The sequence below is a fragment of the Chiloscyllium plagiosum genome, chromosome 22 (assembly GCF_004010195.1).
Source record: "Chiloscyllium plagiosum isolate BGI_BamShark_2017 chromosome 22, ASM401019v2, whole genome shotgun sequence".
NCBI classification, from domain to species: domain Eukaryota; kingdom Metazoa; phylum Chordata; class Chondrichthyes; order Orectolobiformes; family Hemiscylliidae; genus Chiloscyllium; species Chiloscyllium plagiosum.
Genome location: NC_057731.1, coordinates 26381910 through 26402346, shown reverse-complemented (window position 1 = coordinate 26402346; position 20437 = coordinate 26381910). Strand labels below are relative to the sequence as shown.

Genomic DNA, 20437 nt, shown 5'->3' with positions numbered 1-20437 from the left:
ACAGGTCCCACCTTCGCCAGAATGCAGTCCAATTGTCCAAATACCTGGAGCCCTCCCTCCTACACCATCCTTGCAGCCACGTGTTCAACTGCACTCTCTCCCTATTCCTTGCCTCACTGTCACGTGGCACCGGCAACAACCCAGAGATGGCGACTCTGTCTGTCCTAGCTTTTAGCTTCCGGCCTAACTCCCTGAGCTCTTGAATGACCTCCTCACCTCTCTTCCTACCTATGTCGTTGGTAAGTTCTTTATATATCAATCACATACCTTCCCGACCAGCTCTGCGCTCCAACCTCACTTCTGCCCAGCTTGCACCGCTCTCTGCTGTGAAAAGACCGTTGGCGTCGAGGTAAGTTCTTTATATATCAATCACATACCTTCCCGACCAGCTCTGCGCTCCAACCTCACTTCCGCCCAGCTCGCGCCGCTCTCTGCTGTGAAAAAGTCTTATTTACTCCTAATTGTATTCTACGTAAATGCCAGAATGACACAATTTATTTTCAAACAATCTTGTGTCTATTTATAAATAATTGTCGCTGTTATAATAATTAATAATAATTGTAGTTAATTTTTTTTTTAAATGTTCAGTGACCTGAAAACAGTTATTTAAGGATCTTCTTGCTCGTTTTCTTGCAAAGGTGATGTTCGTAATGACATATATGTTACACTACAGCTAGGAGAGTTTGACAAAGGCAACAAAACAACTTCCAAGAATGTAGAGGTCACAATGATGGTATATGATGAAGAAGGCAAGCGTTTGGAGGTATGATAATTATGGGCTGATAAATCTGTGGCCCTGAAAATGAATTAAACTGTTGTTTGTTGACCAGTTAATATGTTTCAAGAATTCAAAATTAAATTTTTTTATTGTCTTTCTCTTAATTACCAGTTATTACTGTTTTGACTGTGACTTTGTGTGAATTGTGTTCTGAAAATTTGATGCTGACCACAAATTTCCTGAACATTTTCCAAGTCTTACATATATATGTTTTCTTATATGTTCTTTAGTAAGTTTTCAGATCTTTAAATACGTACTACATTTCTGAAACCACATTGATATTTGCTTCTTGTTTTTAAAAGAATGTAATTTTTCCTGGTGCGGGAGATGATGGTATCTCTGAATATAAGTCTGTTATTTACTATCAAGTGAAGCAGCCTCGTTGGTTTGAGACGGTAAAGGTATGTTCACGGCATATTAGCTGGAATTGAAAAAGTTAAAATAAAATCCTGAGCGGTTATGTTGTAAACTTTAGCATGAGTATCTTTTGATATTATTTTAAAGGTGGCAATCCCTATTGAAGATGTAAATAGAAGCCACTTGAGGTTCACATTCCGACATCGATCATCTCAAGATTGTAAGTACTTGAGCCAATGTTTCTTTTATATACAATACTGAACTTCTTATGTCCGGATTGTAAAAACATGTTCTGGGCATGTATTTTTAAATAGTTGTGCCATTATTATGATTTTCATATTTTATTTGCAAATTTCAGCTTCTGGAGGTGAGTGTTATAGAACCACAAAAATTCAGAAAAGTTACAACACAGAAAGAGACCATTGAGTCCATCATGCCAGTTGAGTAAATAGGCCCCAGGTTCCAATCCCATTTATGAGCACTTGATCTGTAGCCCTGCAAATTACAGCACTTCAGGTGTAGTTTGAGGTTAGTTGTAACTGAGATAAGGGTTTCCATCTGCCAAACTAGACAGTGACTTCCAGACACGCATCACCTGGGTGAAAACGTATTTCCACATGTCACCTCTGATCCACCTAACAAGCAGATTAAATTTGTTCTCCGGTCATTCACCTCACCACGAAGGGAAACCGGTTTTCCCCGCTCACTTCCAAAATCCTCGTTATTTTGGATACATTCTTCAGCAACCTTTTAGCCTCTTCTGTTCCAAGAAAAATGACCCTCATCTGTCCAATCTGTCCTGATAACTGAAATTTTCAACCTTTAGCAACAGTCACATAAATGGGTGTAAGTTTGCTCATTGAGCTGGTAGGTTCGTTTTCAGACACTTCATCACCATGCTAGGTAACAACATCATTGAGTCTCCAGTGAAGCACAGGTGTTCATGACCTGCTTTCTATTTATGTGTTTAGGTTTCCTTTGGGGGTGATGTCATATCCTGTGGTAATGTCATATCCTGTGGTAATGTCATATCCTGTGGTGATGTCAGTTCCTGTGGTGATGCCATTTCCTGTTCTTTTTCTCAGAAAGAAAAAGAACAGGAAATAGCATCACCACAGGGCATGACGTCACCAATCCAAAGAAACCTAAACACACAAATAAAACGCGGGTTACAAACAGCAGTGCTTCACCGGAGATTCACGAACCTTCCAGCTCATACACATACACCCAGAATCTCAACCCGAGCTACAAATCTTCTCAAACCTCACTAATTCATGTAAATATCCTCTGTATTGTCTGTAAAGTAATTATGTCTTATCTGTGATATGGTGAGCAAAACTATGAACAAAACACCAACAGTGGCCTAACGAATACACTATAATACATTTCCATTATTACATTCCTGTGAGGTGTTACATCTCCCAGTGAAGGAGGGCATTCCATGTGCTGCCTTACCACCTTATTTACCTGTGTTGCCACCTTCATGGACCAATGAGCATACACTCTGTCAGTCTAAATCTGCTGCCCTACCCAATCAATCCTCCTTGTTACTTCCTCAAAAAATTGTTAATAGGACATAACTAGCATGGCTTTGTTAAGGGAAAATTATCTCAGATTAATCCATGTTTTTCCAAGTAACAGTGAGTGGCCCATAATTACTTGGCATATCCCTTATATCCTATTTTAATAAGGGTACAATGCTTGTAAATGTCTCATTCTCTGGCACCTTGCCATTATCTAGTCAGGACTAGAAAGTGATCAGCAGAGCATTCTGTTGTTTCATTCCTGGCTCCCTTAATAGAGGAGGTGCTGGGGAATCTGAAAGGTCTGAAGGTGCGTAATCACTCAAACTGGATAGACCACATCCCAAGGTTATGAAGAGCTAGCTAAGGAAATTGTGGAGGCATTGTGATTCTTCAGGAATCACTGTAGTCAGGGAGGGTCACAGAGTACTGGAAAATGTCTAATTTAACACTCCTGTTTCAGAGGGGAGGGAGGCAGAAGATTGAAAACCATAGCCCTGATAGCCTGACCTCGGTTGTTGATAAGATTTTAGAATCCATTATTATGAATGCGATTTTGGAAGATTTAGAAGTGCATGGTAAAATAAGACAGTCAGCTTGGCTTTGTCAAGAGGAAGTTTCTTAGAATTCTCTGAAGAAATAATAAGCAAGTTAGACAAAGGAGAGCAAGTGGTAAAATAGGCCTGAGTCAATCAGGCTTTGTCAAGAGGAGGTCATGCCTGACAAATCTATTAAAATTCTTTGAGGAGGTAATAAGTTCCTTAGACATTTGCATTGGGGACACAACTATTCATGTTATACATAGATGAACTGGACAAGGGAATTGAGGGCATTGTTGCGAAGTTTACGATGACAAAAAGGCGGGTAGAAGTGAAGTTAGTGTTGAGGAAGTGGAGAGTCTGCAAAATGACTTGGACAAGCTAGGAGAGTTGGCAAAGAAATGGCAGATGGAATACAGTGTGGGAAAGTGTGAGGTTATGCACTTTGGTAGCAACAATAGATGTGTAGATTATTTTCTAAATGGGGAAAGGCTTTAGAATCTGAAGCACAAAGGTACTTGGGAGTTCTAGTTTAGGGTTAACATGCAGTTTCAGTTGGCAGTTAAAGAAGGCAAATGTAATGTGAGCATTCGTTTTGAGAAGATTAGAATATAAGAGCAGTATTGTGAGCAGTTTTGGGACCTGAATCTAAGGAAGGATGTGCTGATGTTGGAGGGGACCCAGAGGAGTTTTACAAGAATAATCCTGGGATGTAGAGCTTATCACATGAGTGGTTGAGGACTCTGGGTCTGTATACTCAATAGAATTTAGAAGAATGAGGAGTAATTTCATTTATATTCTCAGACTACTGAGAGGCCTGGATAGAGTGAATGTGGATCAGATATTTCCATTATTAGGAAAGATCAGGACCTGATCAGCAGGTCCTGGTCAGCAGCCTTAAGGTGAAGGGACAACCCTTTAGAACTATGATGAAGAGGAATTCCTTCAGCCAGAGGGTGCTGAATCTTTGGAAATCATTGCCACTGAGGGATGTGGAGGCCAAGTCATTGAGGAAATTTAATGATGTGGAGGTGCCAATATTGGACAGGGGTGAACAAAGTCAGAAGTGACATGACACCAGGTTATAGTCCAACAGGCTTATTTGAAATTAGAAGCTTTTGGAGCACTGTTTTTTGATCAGGTGAAGTAAAAGGAAGCGCACAGGTACAGAATTACATGCAGAGAGATCTCTGTGCCTGTGCCCTTCCCTCGACTTCACCTGATGAAGGAACAATGATCCAAAGACTTTTGATTTCAGATAAACCTATTGGACTGTAACCTGGTGTCTTGTGACTTCTGACTTTGAACAAATTTAAGGCAGAGATAGATAGGTTCTTGATTAGTGAAGGGATCAACATTTACAGGGAAAAGGTAGGAGATTGGGGTTGAGTAATGTTTGAATGGCAGAGCAGACACAATTGGCTGAATGGCCTAATTCTATTCCTATATATTATGGTCTGATTGTCCATGGTACAATTTATCGATCACCTTCAATAATATTAGTTCCTCCAGTATCTCTGTTCTTATTATGCTTATATTATCTGATATTTCCTTTTTAACTAGAATGTCTGCAACATCTTCCTGCGGTGAGAGAGAGAAAGTACTCATTAAGAGCATTCCACAAAACTTCTGCATCCACACACAAGTTATAGTACATGTCAGATAGGCCTACCCCTTTCTTTAGTTTAAATTCTTGCTGTTCAATGTACTGATAAAATACTTGACTCGTGAATATTTTTAAAACACCTTACTTTGCTTTCCTAATTTCCTAATTTCATTTTTTCATTTCACCTCTGTGCTTTCTATACTCTAAGCTTCATAAAGTATTGCGTTGTGTATCCAGCTGATGTGATTACTGGACAAATTTGTTCCCAGACCGAAGTCTGGCATGATAGGCAATATTTAGTTTCTTTGGTTTTAACTAAGTGGTCTTTCAATGGAACACATGCACATAATTTGTGAAGGTTTGATTTTAACAATAAAACATTTATTGTGCACAGAAAATTATAAAATAGAACAAATCAAACTGTTTGGGTTTAACACACATTTAAAGATTTTAGGACACACGCTAAAATATAATGCCATTACTCCCTGATGAACTGATTACAGTACTCACACCAGAGAGAGTGTCTTTCTCTTTCTCATCAATAGGGCTTTAATGTAATTATGGTTTCAATTCCATTTCTTGAAAATCAGATGGCCCCTTCCTGGAGCCTTCCCACAACTGAGCTTAGATTTTCTTAGCTTCAAGTAACCTCTTCATGGATTTAACCAAACACTTCTGGTCAGAACCTTTCTAAATTGAAATATCTTTTACAACAATTGAATATTGAATTCTATAATACATATTTTGTTTGAATAGCCGCAGTGGGAGTGAAGCTGGCAAATTGCAGGGAACAAATGTAAGTGAGTTGAAATGAAGCCCTTAACATGATTTGAAGAAGTTGCTGAAATTCTGAACGTCTTTCTCCTTTCACAGAACAAATAGAGTACTTCGCTCTCATGAACAGCAGATGCTAAAGTTTCTTGTCTAGTGAAAGAGCATCCTTTATAAAAAGCAGGACATTGCGACCTAATTTTACCACTACTAATTTTACCAAAGTTCAAGATCATTTATGCCAACTAGGTCGCTAGGCATGATGTTACAGCCTTTGAATAGAAATTACGTTTCTGCTTAAATTTAATGCTGATCAAAGACTGGCAAATCATATTATGCAATCAATTTGCAAATGGTCTTGCAGTCATGAACAGAAACTACTTAAAAACGTGATGAGGCTGTTTCAGCACCCAGGATAATTGAGACATCATTGGTATTGAGAGACATTCATATCTTGGCACAGTATTGCTATAATCTGCTGAGTGCTTCACCACGTGTTACCAAGTATCTCCTAGAAGATGAGGAGAAATTGAAAATGTAGCACGTTGACCGTGATTAAGGGCCAATCCTAACAGAAGTATCAACTAAGAAGATTGACGTACCACACGCTTATCCAAGTGGAATTGTTTTTTTAGATCCCTCTCTCCATAACTTTAAATGCGAAGCACCCTTTGGAAAACTGGCATATATTTTTCTTCAATGAAAAGTCAGTCCTCCTGGGTTGCTATGGTGCTGCGATTTCTTCACAAAGAACAAATATTTCATTTAAGTTCAAAATAAGCCAAGATGCACAAATAAAGCCTTTGCTTAGCACATTAATTGTAAAATAGTGTGTAGCTGATTGTTGCACCAACTTTGTTAATTGCCTGTTTATGAACCTTTGTACTCTAAGCAAGCAGTATTTATCAGTTACATGATTTCACAGCGACGAGAGTGAAAATTGACCACTGACTGATCAGAGTTCAAATAGCCTCATTTAAATGTTTATAATTCCATGGGATGGTCCTGTGTTCATCTTTGCCCTTCTTGGCTTGTCCTGTCAAATTTATGCCATATATTGAAAGCAAGCATTTCTACTATTTCCTAAATGTTTTGAGGACATTTCAGAAATAAATGTAAAATAAAACTAGATACACCGATTTGGCATTTATTATCCCAGAAGAAAAGAATATGTTGCTTTTGGGATTTGAAAGAACCTTGATTACAGTTTTTTGATTTTTGGTAGTTACCTTTTTTTATATGTAGTACTAAGCTAATATACAAAATAAGATTTGTGCTTCCTGCATTATTTGTAAAATTTATATTGTCTTTGATGAATTTAAGCATATGTATTAATTTTTTACTGTTGGTTTAAAAATGTATTTCTGTGGTGTTTCTCATACAGCAAAGATCATCTAAAACTCTGTTTCCTCCTTTGAACAGCGAAAGACAAATCTGAGAAAATATTTGCATTGGCATTTGTGAAGCTAATGAGGTATGATGGAACTACACTAAGAGATGGTGAACATGACCTAATTGTATATAAGGTATGTTAGTACAATGATGTATTTTCCACATTTGTAGCAGTAGATGATCTAATAAGAGTTTTGCTTTTAATATGTATGTTCAGATAAAGCACATAATTGAGTCTAAGGTCTCTTTCTAAATAGTCAGATGCCAAAAAACTGGAAGATGCAGCACCATACTTAAATCTGCCTGCGACTAAAGCAACACTTGAAGAGAAGGGCTACACAATGACTGGGAAAAATATGCACAGTTTTGGAAACTTGGCCATCAGCAAAGACTCATTTCAAATTTCCACGTTGGTCTGCTCAACAAAACTTACACAGAATGGTAAGATATTGAAAGGATAAAAAATGCCTGCTGCATGCTAATTGTACTGATCAGATTAGAAAATGGTTGTTTCTAACCTCACTGTATTGATTGTTAGTATTTGGTACATTGAATGTCTTTGACCAACAGGCAGTGGTATTATGATAATGTCACTGAATAAGTACTGCAGAAGCTCAGGTTAATGTTCTTGGGATGTGAGTTCAAATCCCACCATGGCAACCGATGGAATTTAAGTTCAATTAGTAAATTTAGAAGTGAAATTTTGTCTGTTGGTGTCCGTGAAACCATCATTGATTGTTATAAAAATTCAACGAGTTCACTAATGTCCTTGAAGGAAATCTGCTGTCCTTACCTAATCTGATCCACAATATTAAAACCCAGTCCAACACCGGCATCTCCATTTTATGATCCACAATATAGTTGACTCTTAAATGTCATTTGAAGTGGCGTACTAAATTACTACAAAATTAGTAAAAAGGATGAAGCTGAATGAGTCTCTGTTTTTAGCTAGGTTCTGGACATTACAACAGAAAACCCAACCTTCTCAACTCTGCAAAGCCCTCGTTAGTAAAATCTGGAAACCCATGCTAAAATTGGGAGAACTGTTCCACAGAGTAGTCAAGCAGTAGCCTTACATTGCTAATAGTTATACTCAAGGAATCATATCTTATGTCTCGGATACCACTGCCAGCAGAAGCGGTGGCCCGATAGCCTGTAGTCGAGAGAGAGTTGCCCTGAGAGTCCTTACATTGACCCTGGACCCCTTGAATTCTCATGAATTAGGACTAAGGGCAAGAACGTCATGGGCAATGAAGCCTTCTGCTGGTACCACTTATCACCCAGTCTCAGCTGGTGAATTCGTATTCCTCCATGCTGAACATAACATGGAAGCAGTACCCAGTTTTGAAAAATCTGGAATTAATACTCTGAGGACCATGAAACCATATTTATTAACCTCAGTAGGGTTCTCACATTTAAAACAGATGATGAATGTTGAATCTGTGGACTTCTTTACAGCAGAGGCTGTCATTAAGTATGTTGAAGACTGAGATGGACAGACATTTAATCAGTTCGGCAATCAGTGGGGTTATGTGCGTAAAACAAGAAAATGAAGTTGAGAATTATGAGATGAGCCATGGTTTGATTGAGTGATGGAGCAGATTTGATAGGCCTAAATGACTTCTGCTTCTATGTTTTATAGCCATTTAGAATGCTGTTAAAAAGGGTTCACGTGATCTCAACCCAGTGCCAGTGAAGGAAAGGTGATATAATTCCAAGTCAGGATGTTGCCTAGCATGGAGCTGGACTTTTAGGTGCTGCCCTTGTTTGTCTGAGTGGAGCAGTTTACAGGTTTTGAAAGCACTGTTGAGGTGCACTCAAATAAAACAGAATAAAAATGGGAAGTCCTTGCTAAAATTCTACAAAACTGTATTGAGACCATACCTAGAATACTGAACAGTCTTGGTCCCCTTATTTAAGGAAAGATGTACTGTCATGAAGGGCAGTCCAGAGAACGTTACCTAAGTTGATTCTGGATATGGATAGACTGTCTCATGAGGAAGGATAGATTGGATTGAGTCTGTACTCATTGGAGTGTAGAAGAATGAGAGAAGATCTGATTGAAGCATGCAACATTCTTAGGAGTCATCAAAGGGTAGATTCTGAGAAATTTGTTTCCCCTTGAGAATATAGAACTAGACGGCATGATCTCAGAACAAGGCACCATTCGTTTAAGACAGATAAGGAAGAAGTAAGCTGTGGAGTCTAGATTATTAAGAATGTTCAGGGCTGAGATGGACAAATTTTTAAATCAAAGAGAATCGAGTGTTATGGGGAAAAGGCAGGAAAGTAGAGTGTAAAGAAAACCTATCTTCCCACTATTTCTTGTTTGTTCGGAAGTAAGGAAAATTCCCATTGTTAACTTCTGTCTTGATGTATGCATGAAGTATGGGTATGATATGAATTTTGCTGGCACATTAGTTAATGGTCTCTCTCTATCTGGAAAACTTCAAAATAATATTGAGATGTTTGCTTTGTTGTTTTTTTTTAAAAAAGAAAATGCTATGACACTTTCTGGAGAGTTTACTTTGGTGTACTGCGTGACACTCAGATTATTTCATTTTAAATATACCATTAACTGCTTTGCGAAATACCTAACATGGCAACCTATTGCACTGATGCACAGAATAAACCTTTTTTAAGGGATTGGATGAGGATAAAAGAAGCATTTATAAACATATGAGAAGTTGGGATGTACGTCCTGTTTTCTTAACAAGTTTGTCATTTTAGGATTACGTTATTGAATGTTGGCATTGATGGACGTTACTCTTTCACTTCTAGGATTAGTTTCAAATAAAGTTCAAGCTCACGTATTATGATCTCCACTGTAATAATCCTCTGCTAAACGAATTTGCTATTTTCCATGTCTAATGGGTTTGTGTCACCAAACTAATAATAAATTTAGTTATAATAATTAAATTATTGTAATAGCTATTCTAGTAGTCATTATAATAATTCATTATTAGGTTCAAATTAGAGAAGCCTGTCAGAGAACCTTCAGGAAATGGAAACTGGCATGCTCCATCTTGTCTGAAGAATGTGAAATTTTTAACTTAGCTTTTTTTCACTTAAGTAAAATATATTTACTAGCACTTTTATAATTTCAAGATAAATAGATGTTCTTTCAACACTTGTTGCAATCCTTCCCCCTTATGGGTTAAATTTGTTTTGATGTAATGAAATAAGGCTGCTTCAGAATCCTGTTTTACTCTTAGCTTCTGTCTAATAGTTCATATTAAATTTTCCTTAGAAGTCTGGAAAGAAACTGAACTGTCTCCAGTTAACCTCTGCTTAACTTTATAATTAGTAAGTTCCATAGCAGAAAGATCATTCTTATCAGTGGTAAATTGAATTCCCCCACCAACTCTTAAAGCTTAATGCTTAGTATTCATGTAAAACACAAAAAAGTAAATAATTTGATTGTAGTTCATTGGAATTTAAACTGTATAGATCATTTTGTAAAATAGACCATTGTTGCTAAAACCGATTACTTGCGAGAACCATGTGAAATGCAGTAGTAAAATGAAGTTGCAGCTGCAGACAATATGTTTTGTGCTATTTAATTCCTTCAGATTAGATTCGCTTTTTATTTACAATGTTGATCAGTAAAGAAATTACATATGTCTGGTCTGTTTACAGTGGATCTTCTGGGACTTTTGAAATGGCGATCAAACACAAATTTACTACAGCAGAACTTGAGACAACTGATGAAGGTGGATGGAGAAGAGGTTGTTAAGGTATTGGCTTCCACTTGAAACTAGTGTACAAATTTAACGAAGTCTGAAAAAGGGATGTGGGGATCCATGAAAGTAAATCTAACGGGAAGCTATTTCTAAGATTACTAAGGCCATCCATTACACTTGCAGAAGATCTTTAATTAAGGTGTCAAACCTGGCTTTTTTATTGTTATTGAAGGGAATCCTGAGGGATAGGATTTACATGTCTTTAGAAAGGCAAGGACTGATTAGGGATAGTCAGTGTGGCTTTGTTCGTGGGAAATCGTGTCTCGCTAACTTGATTGAGTTTGAAGAAATAACAAATAGGATTGATGAGGGCAGAGTGGTGAATGCGATCTCTCTGGATGTCATTAAGGTACTTGACAGGTTTCATCATGATGGATTGGTTCGCAGGTTAGATCACAGAATACAAGGAGAACTAGCCATTTGGAAATAGAACTCGCTTGAAGGTAGAAGACAGAGGGTGGGGGTGAAGTGTTGCTTTTCAAACTCAAGGCCTGTGACCAATGGTGTGCTACAAGGATTAGTGTCTCACTCTCACTCTCGCTCTTTCCTTCTCTCTCGCATGCTGTCTCTTGCTTTCTCGCGGTCTCTCTCTCTTTCATTCGCTCATCTCTCACTCACGCGCATTTTCTCATTCATGCACACTCAACAAAGAACAAAGATATAAGCAGTTTGATCACTGAGAAGAAGGCCTCTGAAGACTCATGGTGACATCTAGGCACAAAGCTAGTATTTACAGGTAGAATACTGCAAAGATCCTTTTCACACAAATACCATTAGAAGCTTGCACAAGGCAATACTTAGGAAGGCGAGAAATGAAACATGTTCCTTACTGGTAAACCTTTAATGAGGGTTCCTTTCTAGTTTACAAGAAAAGGAGAGTGATGAAAGGAATATTCAAGTAAGAGTATAAAATATCACAAGTTGATGAGATAATTTACAATTTCATATCTGAATCTTCATCGCATAATTAAGAAGTGATGTTAAATGATACAGCATTACGAGAAAGTGGGAGGAATCTCCATAGCGGGTTATGCTGAGACCTTCATTTTTTTAAAATCACTTTTGATTTGGAGCTGTGAACTGTGAATTGAGCGCTGCAGATGATCTTTGGAGCATCAGCTTGCCTCTTGTTAGGAAAGAGGAGAACAAACAAATTATTTGTTTGAGGCCAAGCCTGAAAGTTAATTGCAGGTGAATTCTTCTTCAAAGTACTTTATAGACATTTCTAATTTGTTCCAACTTCTCCAATCTATCTACACAACTGACATTCCTCATCTGTGATTTTTTTTTTCCCCAGACTATATGCCAAATTCACATTTCATTCAAGTTTAACGTGATCTCCTGGCTTTTGACCTTATACCCCCCATTACTAAATTTTAAGATTCTATTACTTTATTAATAGTTTGTAATAAAATAGGAATGATCTAGTAGAAAATTTACTCATAATATTATGGGAGATAGCTGCAGGGGTGCTAGATTCTGGTGACTGATAAATTCATATGGTATAGCATCCTCAGTTGGAGTGTCATCAATTTCCTCTATTTGTGGATAAGTAGGCTTTTTGTGGTGTTTAGACTTTGTGAAGTTTAGATGCACCCCTCTTTGTGGTGTTTTCACTGGTGAAGAATACAGAATTGCACTCATCTTGCTCATCTGTTCATAGAATCATAAAATCTCTACAGCGTGGAAATATGCCATTTGGTTACTCTTTCTTTCCTCTGACTCATGCATGTAAACTACACATCCCTGAATATTATGTGCAATTTAGCTTGACCAATTCACCTAACTTGCACATCTTTGGACTGTTGGAGGAAACCCATGCAGACACAGGGAGAATATGCAAACTCCACACAGACAGTCACCCAAGTCTGGAATTGAACCCGGGTCCCTGGTGCTGTGAGGCTGCAGTACTAACTACTGAGCCACCATGCCGCCCCTCTATTGGAATCTCCTGTGCCTTTGTTTTCAATGTTTACCGTTTGCTTTGCTGATGAATCTGTTGTTTTTTTGATAACATTATAAAAACCCCTAACCGTCCCTATGTCAGGGGACGTCTGGATTTTATGGCAAAATTGTAAGCAGTATGTATTGGTGTGCTGCCTAATAGCTTTACACAAAATAAATCCTATAGAATAAGTCCATTAAATCCTCTTGCTTGATACCTCCTACAATTAATAACAATGTATTTCCTGACTATCCTGAACACCAATGCAATTTCAGAAATGGAAGATCTCTAACTGTCATGATCTTCACAGTTGAGCAAGTGCAGGAAGAATGCCATTAACAAGAATGCCACTGCATATTGCCTTTTTCGACTTCCTCAAAGCATATGAACACAGGAGCAGAGGTGGCCTATTCAAGCCACCGAAGAAAATTAGCTAAAGCTGTTTGTACTTTGCCATATGTAACAGAGATTACAACAATCAGATTGGAAGGAATGCTAGAACAGTCCAGTAGGTGGAGAAGGCATGGCAGGTCTAAAAAGCTAAATTTTATCTATTTTAATGCAAGGAACCTGACTGGCCAGATGGGTGAACTTGGAACTTTGATTATTGTTATATGATATTGTTGCAATCACTGAGACATGGTTGATGGAAGGACAGGACTGGCAGCTCAAAATTGCAGGCAATAGATATTTCAGGTATTATGTGGAAGTTGTAAGACAGGTGGGGCATTGCATTATTGATAAATAAAATCATCACTGCAACAATGAAGGAGGATATATTCTAGATCGGTTTGCAAATAAGGCTATCTGGGTAGACCTTAGAAATTAGGAGCAATTATTTTGCTGGTATTATGCTATGGGCCTCCCAACAGTTAGAGGGAGGTAGAGGAGTGGATATGTTGGCAAGTTATGTCGGAAAGGTGTGAGAGAAACAGGGGTTATAGTTGTAGGGGATTTCAACTTTATGGATATTAACTAGGATCACCTTAATATGAAAGGATTAGGTGGGGTCGAATCTTTTCAGTGTATCCAGGGGAGCATTTGGTACCAGTATGTAGACAGTCCGACTAGAAATGGGTCAATGCGCGACCTAATCCTAGGGAATGAAACCGGTCAAGGGGTATACAGGTTATGGGTGAACATTTTGGGGGTAGTGACCATAACTCTTAAGTTTCCAAGTCATTATGAAAAGGGATAAGGATCATGTGAAAGTTGGCCAATTTCAATATCATTAGTCAGGATTTGGCAAACATAGATTAGAAGCGGCTCCTTGTAGCAAAGTCTACTTTTAGAAAGTGGGAGTCTTTTAAAATTGGTAATTCAAGGCCAGCATGTTCCTCTTAAGAGTGTAAGGCCAAGGGTACTAAGTTCAGAGAATCTTGGATGTCAAGAGATATTAAGATTTTTATAAAGAAAAAGAAGGAAGTATATGTCAGATGCAATGTATTAAAAACCGGGGATACCCTTCAAGAATCTAGTGTGTTGCGGATCATTGAAGATCATAGAATCCCTACATCACAGAAGCAGACCATTCAGTCGATTGAGTTCACATCAACCCTCCATAGAGCATCCCACCTAGACCCACCTCTCTAACTTACCACTGTAACCCTGCATCTCCCATGGTTAATCCACTTAACCTGCACATTTTTGGACCAAGAGGGGAAACTGGAGCACTCTTGCAGACTCTGGGAGAATGTGCAAACTTCACACAGACAGTCACCTGAGGGTGGAATCGAGCCCAGATCCCTTGAGGCAGCATTGCTGACCACTGAGCCACCATGCGAGTGGGGTGCTTAAAAGAAGAAATTAGTAGTGTCAAGAGGGGCCATGAAAAGTCTTTGGCAGAGAGAATCAAGGAAAACCCCAAGGCATGTTATGAATATGTTAAGAGGGGATGATTAGAGGTCAAAGGATCAACCTGTGTGCTGATTCAGTGGATATGGGTGAGGACTTATTCACAGAAGAGAAGGGCATTGTAGCCTGAGATTCATTTGGGATGGTGAGATTCTAGAACGTGTTAACATTAATAAGCAGGAGATACTAGATGTTTCGGCAGGCACAAAGGTGCACAGATCGCCAAGGCCTGATGTGATGAATCCAAACCTGTTATGGGAGGCAGAGGGTGAGGTTGCTGGCGGCCTGATGGAGATAATTAATTTTTCACTGGCCACGGGTGAACTGCCAGATGATGGAAGGTAGCTAATGTATTTCCTTTGTTCAAGGAGAGTGGTAGGGATAGGCCAGATAATCATAGACCAGTTAGTCTGACATCAGTAGTCGGGAAATTATTGGAAGCAGTTCTGAGGGACAGAACTAATTAACACATCACAGGAATTGATCAGGGGTTGTCAGCCAGATTTGAGAGAGGGAGATCCTGTCTGACTACTTTAAATGAGCTTTTTGAAAATGTGGCTGAATATATTGTTAAAGATAGTTCAATTGATGTGGTTTATTTGGGCTTGAGTAAGATCTTTGATAAAGTCCCCTGTGGAAGGCTGGTCCAAAAAGTAAGAACCCATCAGATTGAAGGCAATTTGGCAAACTGGATGCAAAATTAGTTGCAAATTGGAGGCAAAGGGTGATATTGGACAGCTGCTTTGTAACTGGAAGCCTGTGACTCGTGGTGTACCACAGGGTTGGTGCTGGGACATTTGCTGTGTATGTGTGCATAAATTACTTGGCTATGAATGTAGAAGGTGTAATTAGGAAGTTAGAAGATGACACAAAAATTGTGCTGTTGTTTGTAGTGAGGAGAATAGTCTCAGGTTACAGCCTAATATTGATCAGCTGGTAAATTGGGCAGAGCAAGGACAGGTGGAATTTAATCCTGAGAAATGCAAGGTGATGCATTTTGGGAGGGATGTACTAAATAAATTGTAGGTCCCCAGGGAGTACTGAGGAACAAAGCGACCTTAAATCCCTGCAGGTATCAATATTTTTTGAGCTACCTATTACTTTTTCTATAATTGCTTAATAACAGTATGGTTCTTAAGTGGCTATTCTTAGCTCAGTTTTTATTAATGTTAAATAATTTACCAAATCAAAATGTGCTATAAAGGACATGTTATGCTCTTCATTTCAGTCATAGTGTTTGCTTATTTCCACATACATAATTGTATATTTTAAATCTGCCTTATATGATGAGCAATCCTCCTGGCAGTAATAACAATTTCTCCCTGTCTATTCTATTAAAACTATTATTAACATTTCTATTAAATGGCAATAAGATTGATGCTAAATCATGTTCTAGTGGAAGTTCAAATCAGGCACGAGGAGCTGAATAATTTAGTCCTGCTTCTTTGTTCCTGTATTCCTTTCCAAAGGTCTCCCTAACCATCTCTGTTTGCAAGAGAACAGTTCTAACTTTTCTAGGTTCATAACATAATCAAAGGACATTCTCCAGGTGCCAAAATAACCACCTCTGTTATTTCCATGGTTTTTGTTATCCTATCTATAGTATGGGGCCCAGAATGGGATGTATCATAACTCAGCGACAAGGCCTTAAATGAAGTAAAGGTTTCACATAACAGTGGATAGAATTCAAAAGCAAAGTTTATTTGTACGGCACACTGGATTTTTATTAAGGTAACACACTGCAGATGCTGGAAATCTGAAACCAACATGGAACACTGGAGAAGCTCAGCTGTGACAGCATCACAAAAACAATGAAACGGTGTTAATGTTTCAAGATACTTCAGAAGAGCAGTAGTTCTGAAGAAGAGTCCGTAAGACCGTAAGTAACAGGAACAAGGGTAGGCCATTCAGTGCCCCGATCTTGCAGCATCTTCAACAGAATGATGGCTGATTCAAAGCTCCTCATGTCCCCTTTCTTGTCCATTCCCCTACTGATCATGAATCTACCTATCTTAGCCTTAAAGATATACAAGGATCTGCCCCAAGAGCTGTCTGTGGCAAGGAGTTCCAAAGGTGCTCAACCCCTTTCAGAAGAGATTTCTCCTCATCTCAGTCTTGATATCCCTTTATGTTAATAATATGCCCTTTTGTCCTAGAATCTCCTGTGAGGGAAAACATCCTCTCAGCATTTGTCAAGCCCCATATATTTCAATGAGAATGAATCTCATATATTTTAACGAAATCCTCTCTCATTCTTCTAAACTCCGATAATTAGAGTCCCAACCTGTTTCATCTTTGCTCATAAGACAAACTCTCCATACTGTGGGTCATCTTTGAATGCCTCTCATGAAATTATATCTTCCTTTAAATAAGGGGACCAAACTGTTCACAGTACTCCAGATGTGGTTTCAGCAGCATCTTGTACAGTTGCAGTAAGATTTGCCTACTCTCACTCTTATACTTCACCCCCTTGAAATAAGCACCAACATTCCATTAGCTTCCTGATTAGCTATGTGTTCATTTTGTGTTTCACATAGGTGTACTTGGGAGTACTTATGTCCCTTTGTGTTGCAGCTTTCTGCAGTTTTTCTGTTCTCCCTTTCAAAGTAAACAACTGTACATTTTCATCACATTCAAATATGTTAGCTGTTTAGATTACTTAGTGTGGAAACAGGCCCTTTGGCCCAACAAGTCCACATCAACCAGCCGAAGCGCAACCCACCCATTCCCCTACATTTACCCCTTTACCTAACACTACGGGCAATTTAGCATGGCCAATTCACCTGACCTGCATATCTTTGGACTGTGGGAGGAAACCGGAGAACCCGGAGGAAACCCACACAGTCACGGGGAGAATGTGCAAACTCCACACAGTCAGTCGCCTGAGTTGGGAATTGAACCCGGGTCTCTGGTGCTGTGAGGCAGCAGTGCTAACCACTGTGCCACCGTGCCGCCCTATTTGCCAACTTTTTGCCTACTTATTTAACTGATCAATAACTCTCTATAAACTGTTTGGATTCCTTTCGTAACCTGCCTTTCCATCTGTTTTTGTGCTTTATGCAAATTAGGCTACAGCATATTCACATCCATTCTCCAAGTCATTAACCTGTATTGTAAACCATTGCTGTTTCAGCACTGATCCCCGTGGAACCCTACTGGTCACAGGTTGTCAATTCTGCAAAAGAACCCTTGTACCCACTTGTTTCCCACCCTTGAGCCATTCTCTCTTCTCCCCCCCCCTCCCCCTCCCCACTCCCAACAACGGTAAGGATAGAGTCCCCTTAATGCTCACATACCATCCCACCAACCTCCGAATCTAATGCATCATCCTGCCAACTACAATCAGACCCCACCACCAATAAAATATTTCCTTCTCTACTCCATCAGCTTTCCGCAGGGACCGCTCACTGCGTGACACCCACATCAACTACGCTCCTCACCACATTCTCCACCACACCCAGTACCTTTCCCTGCAACGTCAAGAGGTGCACCTGTCTTCTCACCTCCATTCATGGCCCTAAACAGTCCTTCCAGATCCTACAGAGATTCACCTGCATGTCATCTAACCTCATCTATTATATACGTTGCTTGTGATATCGTCTCCTCTGTATTGGGAAGACCAAATGCAGACTTGGGGGCCAGTTTGCGAAGGGGGGTGGGGGTGGGTGTGGAGGAGGTGCCGAGCCAACGATACTGACATCCCATGAATAAATTTTTAAAAACTACCATTGTAGGTATTTTTAATAATAGCCTTGTTCAAAATGTTGGGGATTGTTCCAATTGTAATATTTATGAAGCAGAATTGACTATAAGTAAGACAAGTTTCCAAATTCTGATATCCCTTGTTAGTCCTGCCCCACAAAAAGTGACAGTGGGTTACTGTAGCTTCTTGTGGCAATTTATTTCAGGCTGCTTCTCTTTGCATTTACATACCTACACATTCCCTCCCTGCACTTCTAATGCTGCCTTCACTATGACCAAGACAATTCCTGTCGCTTTGTTTTTTCTCAGGAGCACTCGACATTGTGTTGTTATTCTTATATAGTCTGAGGATTCCACATCTCTCACTGTGAAGCAGGTCCCCAAGTTCACCTTGGCATCCTTTTGCCCATTATGTGACAGTCTTTGAAAGTTTTCCAGTTTCAGGGTCTTCAACTTCAGACACGCCATTCCAGAAGGCAGTTATTTCTTCCCTCTGCCATGCTTCCATGTCAAGGAACTGATAACTTGATTCTTTTTGTATAGGAACTGGAAATGTGGGATAAAATATTAATCATATGGAACAGCAGCTAGTATTCAACCTAAATTATTTGGTTTAGGCAGCCCATTGAAACTTGGGTATCAGGCACCAACTGGTGGGCATCAGTTTGGAGCAGATCAAATATGGTTTGGTCTTAAGATCTTTGTAGCCTGATGTAATTAGTTCACGTATTTAAGAATGAAAAATAAAATTATTCTTGATGTCTTGAAGAGCGAGACTCTGCACACTTCAGTAGCAGAATAGTATATTCCGCTGATATTGTATAATTTTCCTATGTCTTATAAAACATGGACTCATTTGATTATAGTTGCTAGTGATGTTATGGAGCATGCAATAGTATCATAAGATGCAACTTTGTACATTATCTGGAGGTACCGAGACCTAGATCCAAAGGATAATGCCAAATTAAAAAGCTATAAAAGGTAACTAGTATTTTAAAAATTGTCTTAAATGGTTGTTGAAGCCAAGTCAATTGTGACATTTAAGAGGGGTAGTTTGAAGAAAAATGTTCAAGAATACAAGAACAGGGCAATAAAATAGGTGTTATAGCTATTTTAAAAGGGAAAAAAAGTAAGACAAAAACCCTGTTAACAGACATTATTAGATTAATTAAGTTCACCTCTCTGTTGTATGTAAAATAAGGATATAGAGTCATAGAGATGTACAGCATGGAAACGGACCCTTCGGTCCAATCTGTCCATGTTAACCAGATATCCCATCCCAATCTAGTCCCACCTGCCAGCATCCGGCCCATATCCCTTCAAACCCTTCCTATTCATATACCCATTCAAATGCCTCTTAAATGTTGCAGTTGTACCATCCTCTGGCAGCTTATTCCATACACATGCCACCCTCTGCGTGAAAAAGTTGCCCCTTAGGTCTCTCTTATATCTTTCCCCTCTCACCCTAAACCTATGCCGTCTAGTTCTGGACTCCCCAACCCCAGGGAAAAGACTTTGTCTATTTATCCTATCCATGCCACTCATAATTTTGTAAACCTCTATAAGGTCACCCCTCAGCCTCCGACACTCCAGGGAAAACAGCCCCAGCCTGTTCAGCCTCTCCCTGTAGCTCAAATCCTCCAACCCTGGCAACATCCTTGTAAATCTTTTCTGAACCCTTTCAAGTTTCACAACATCTTTCAGATAGAAAGGAGACCAGGATTGCACGCAATATTCCAACAGTGGCCTGACCAATGTCCTGTACAGCCGCAACATGACCTCCCAACTCCTGCACTCAATACTCTTGACCAATAAAGGAAAGCATACCAAACGCCTTCTTCACTATCCTATCTACCTGCGAGTCCACTTTCAAGGAGCTATGAACCTGCACTCCAAGGTCTCTTTGTTCAGCAACACTCCCGAGGACCTTACCATTAAGTGTAGAAGTTCTGCTAAGATTTGCTTTCCCAAAATGCAGCACCTGTCATTTATCATCCATCTGCCACTTCTCAGCCCATTGGCCCATCTGGTCCAGATCCTGTTGTAATCGAAAGTAATCCTCTTCGCTGTCCACTACATCTCCAATTTTGGTGTCATCTGCAAACTTACTAACTGTACCTCTTATGCTCGTATCCAAATCATTTATGTAAATGACAAAAAGTAGAGGACCCAGTACCGATCCTTGTGGCACTCCACTGGTCACAGGCCTCCAGTCTGAAAAACAACC

At 39.3% G+C, this 20437-nt stretch overlaps 1 protein-coding gene across 1 annotated transcript in view; it reads left to right on the top strand.

Annotated features, from left to right (window-relative positions):
• The window catches only part of dock1 (dedicator of cytokinesis 1), a 575757-nt gene that overhangs the window by 138817 nt on the left and 416503 nt on the right, over window positions 1–20437 (top strand). Inside the window, exons 17-22 of the mRNA XM_043713153.1 lie at window positions 639–763; window positions 1081–1179; window positions 1283–1355; window positions 6997–7100; window positions 7224–7407; window positions 10606–10703. Coding sequence (XP_043569088.1) covers window positions 639–763; window positions 1081–1179; window positions 1283–1355; window positions 6997–7100; window positions 7224–7407; window positions 10606–10703 — 683 coding nt within the window. The remainder of the gene's footprint in view (window positions 1–638; window positions 764–1080; window positions 1180–1282; window positions 1356–6996; window positions 7101–7223; window positions 7408–10605; window positions 10704–20437) is intronic.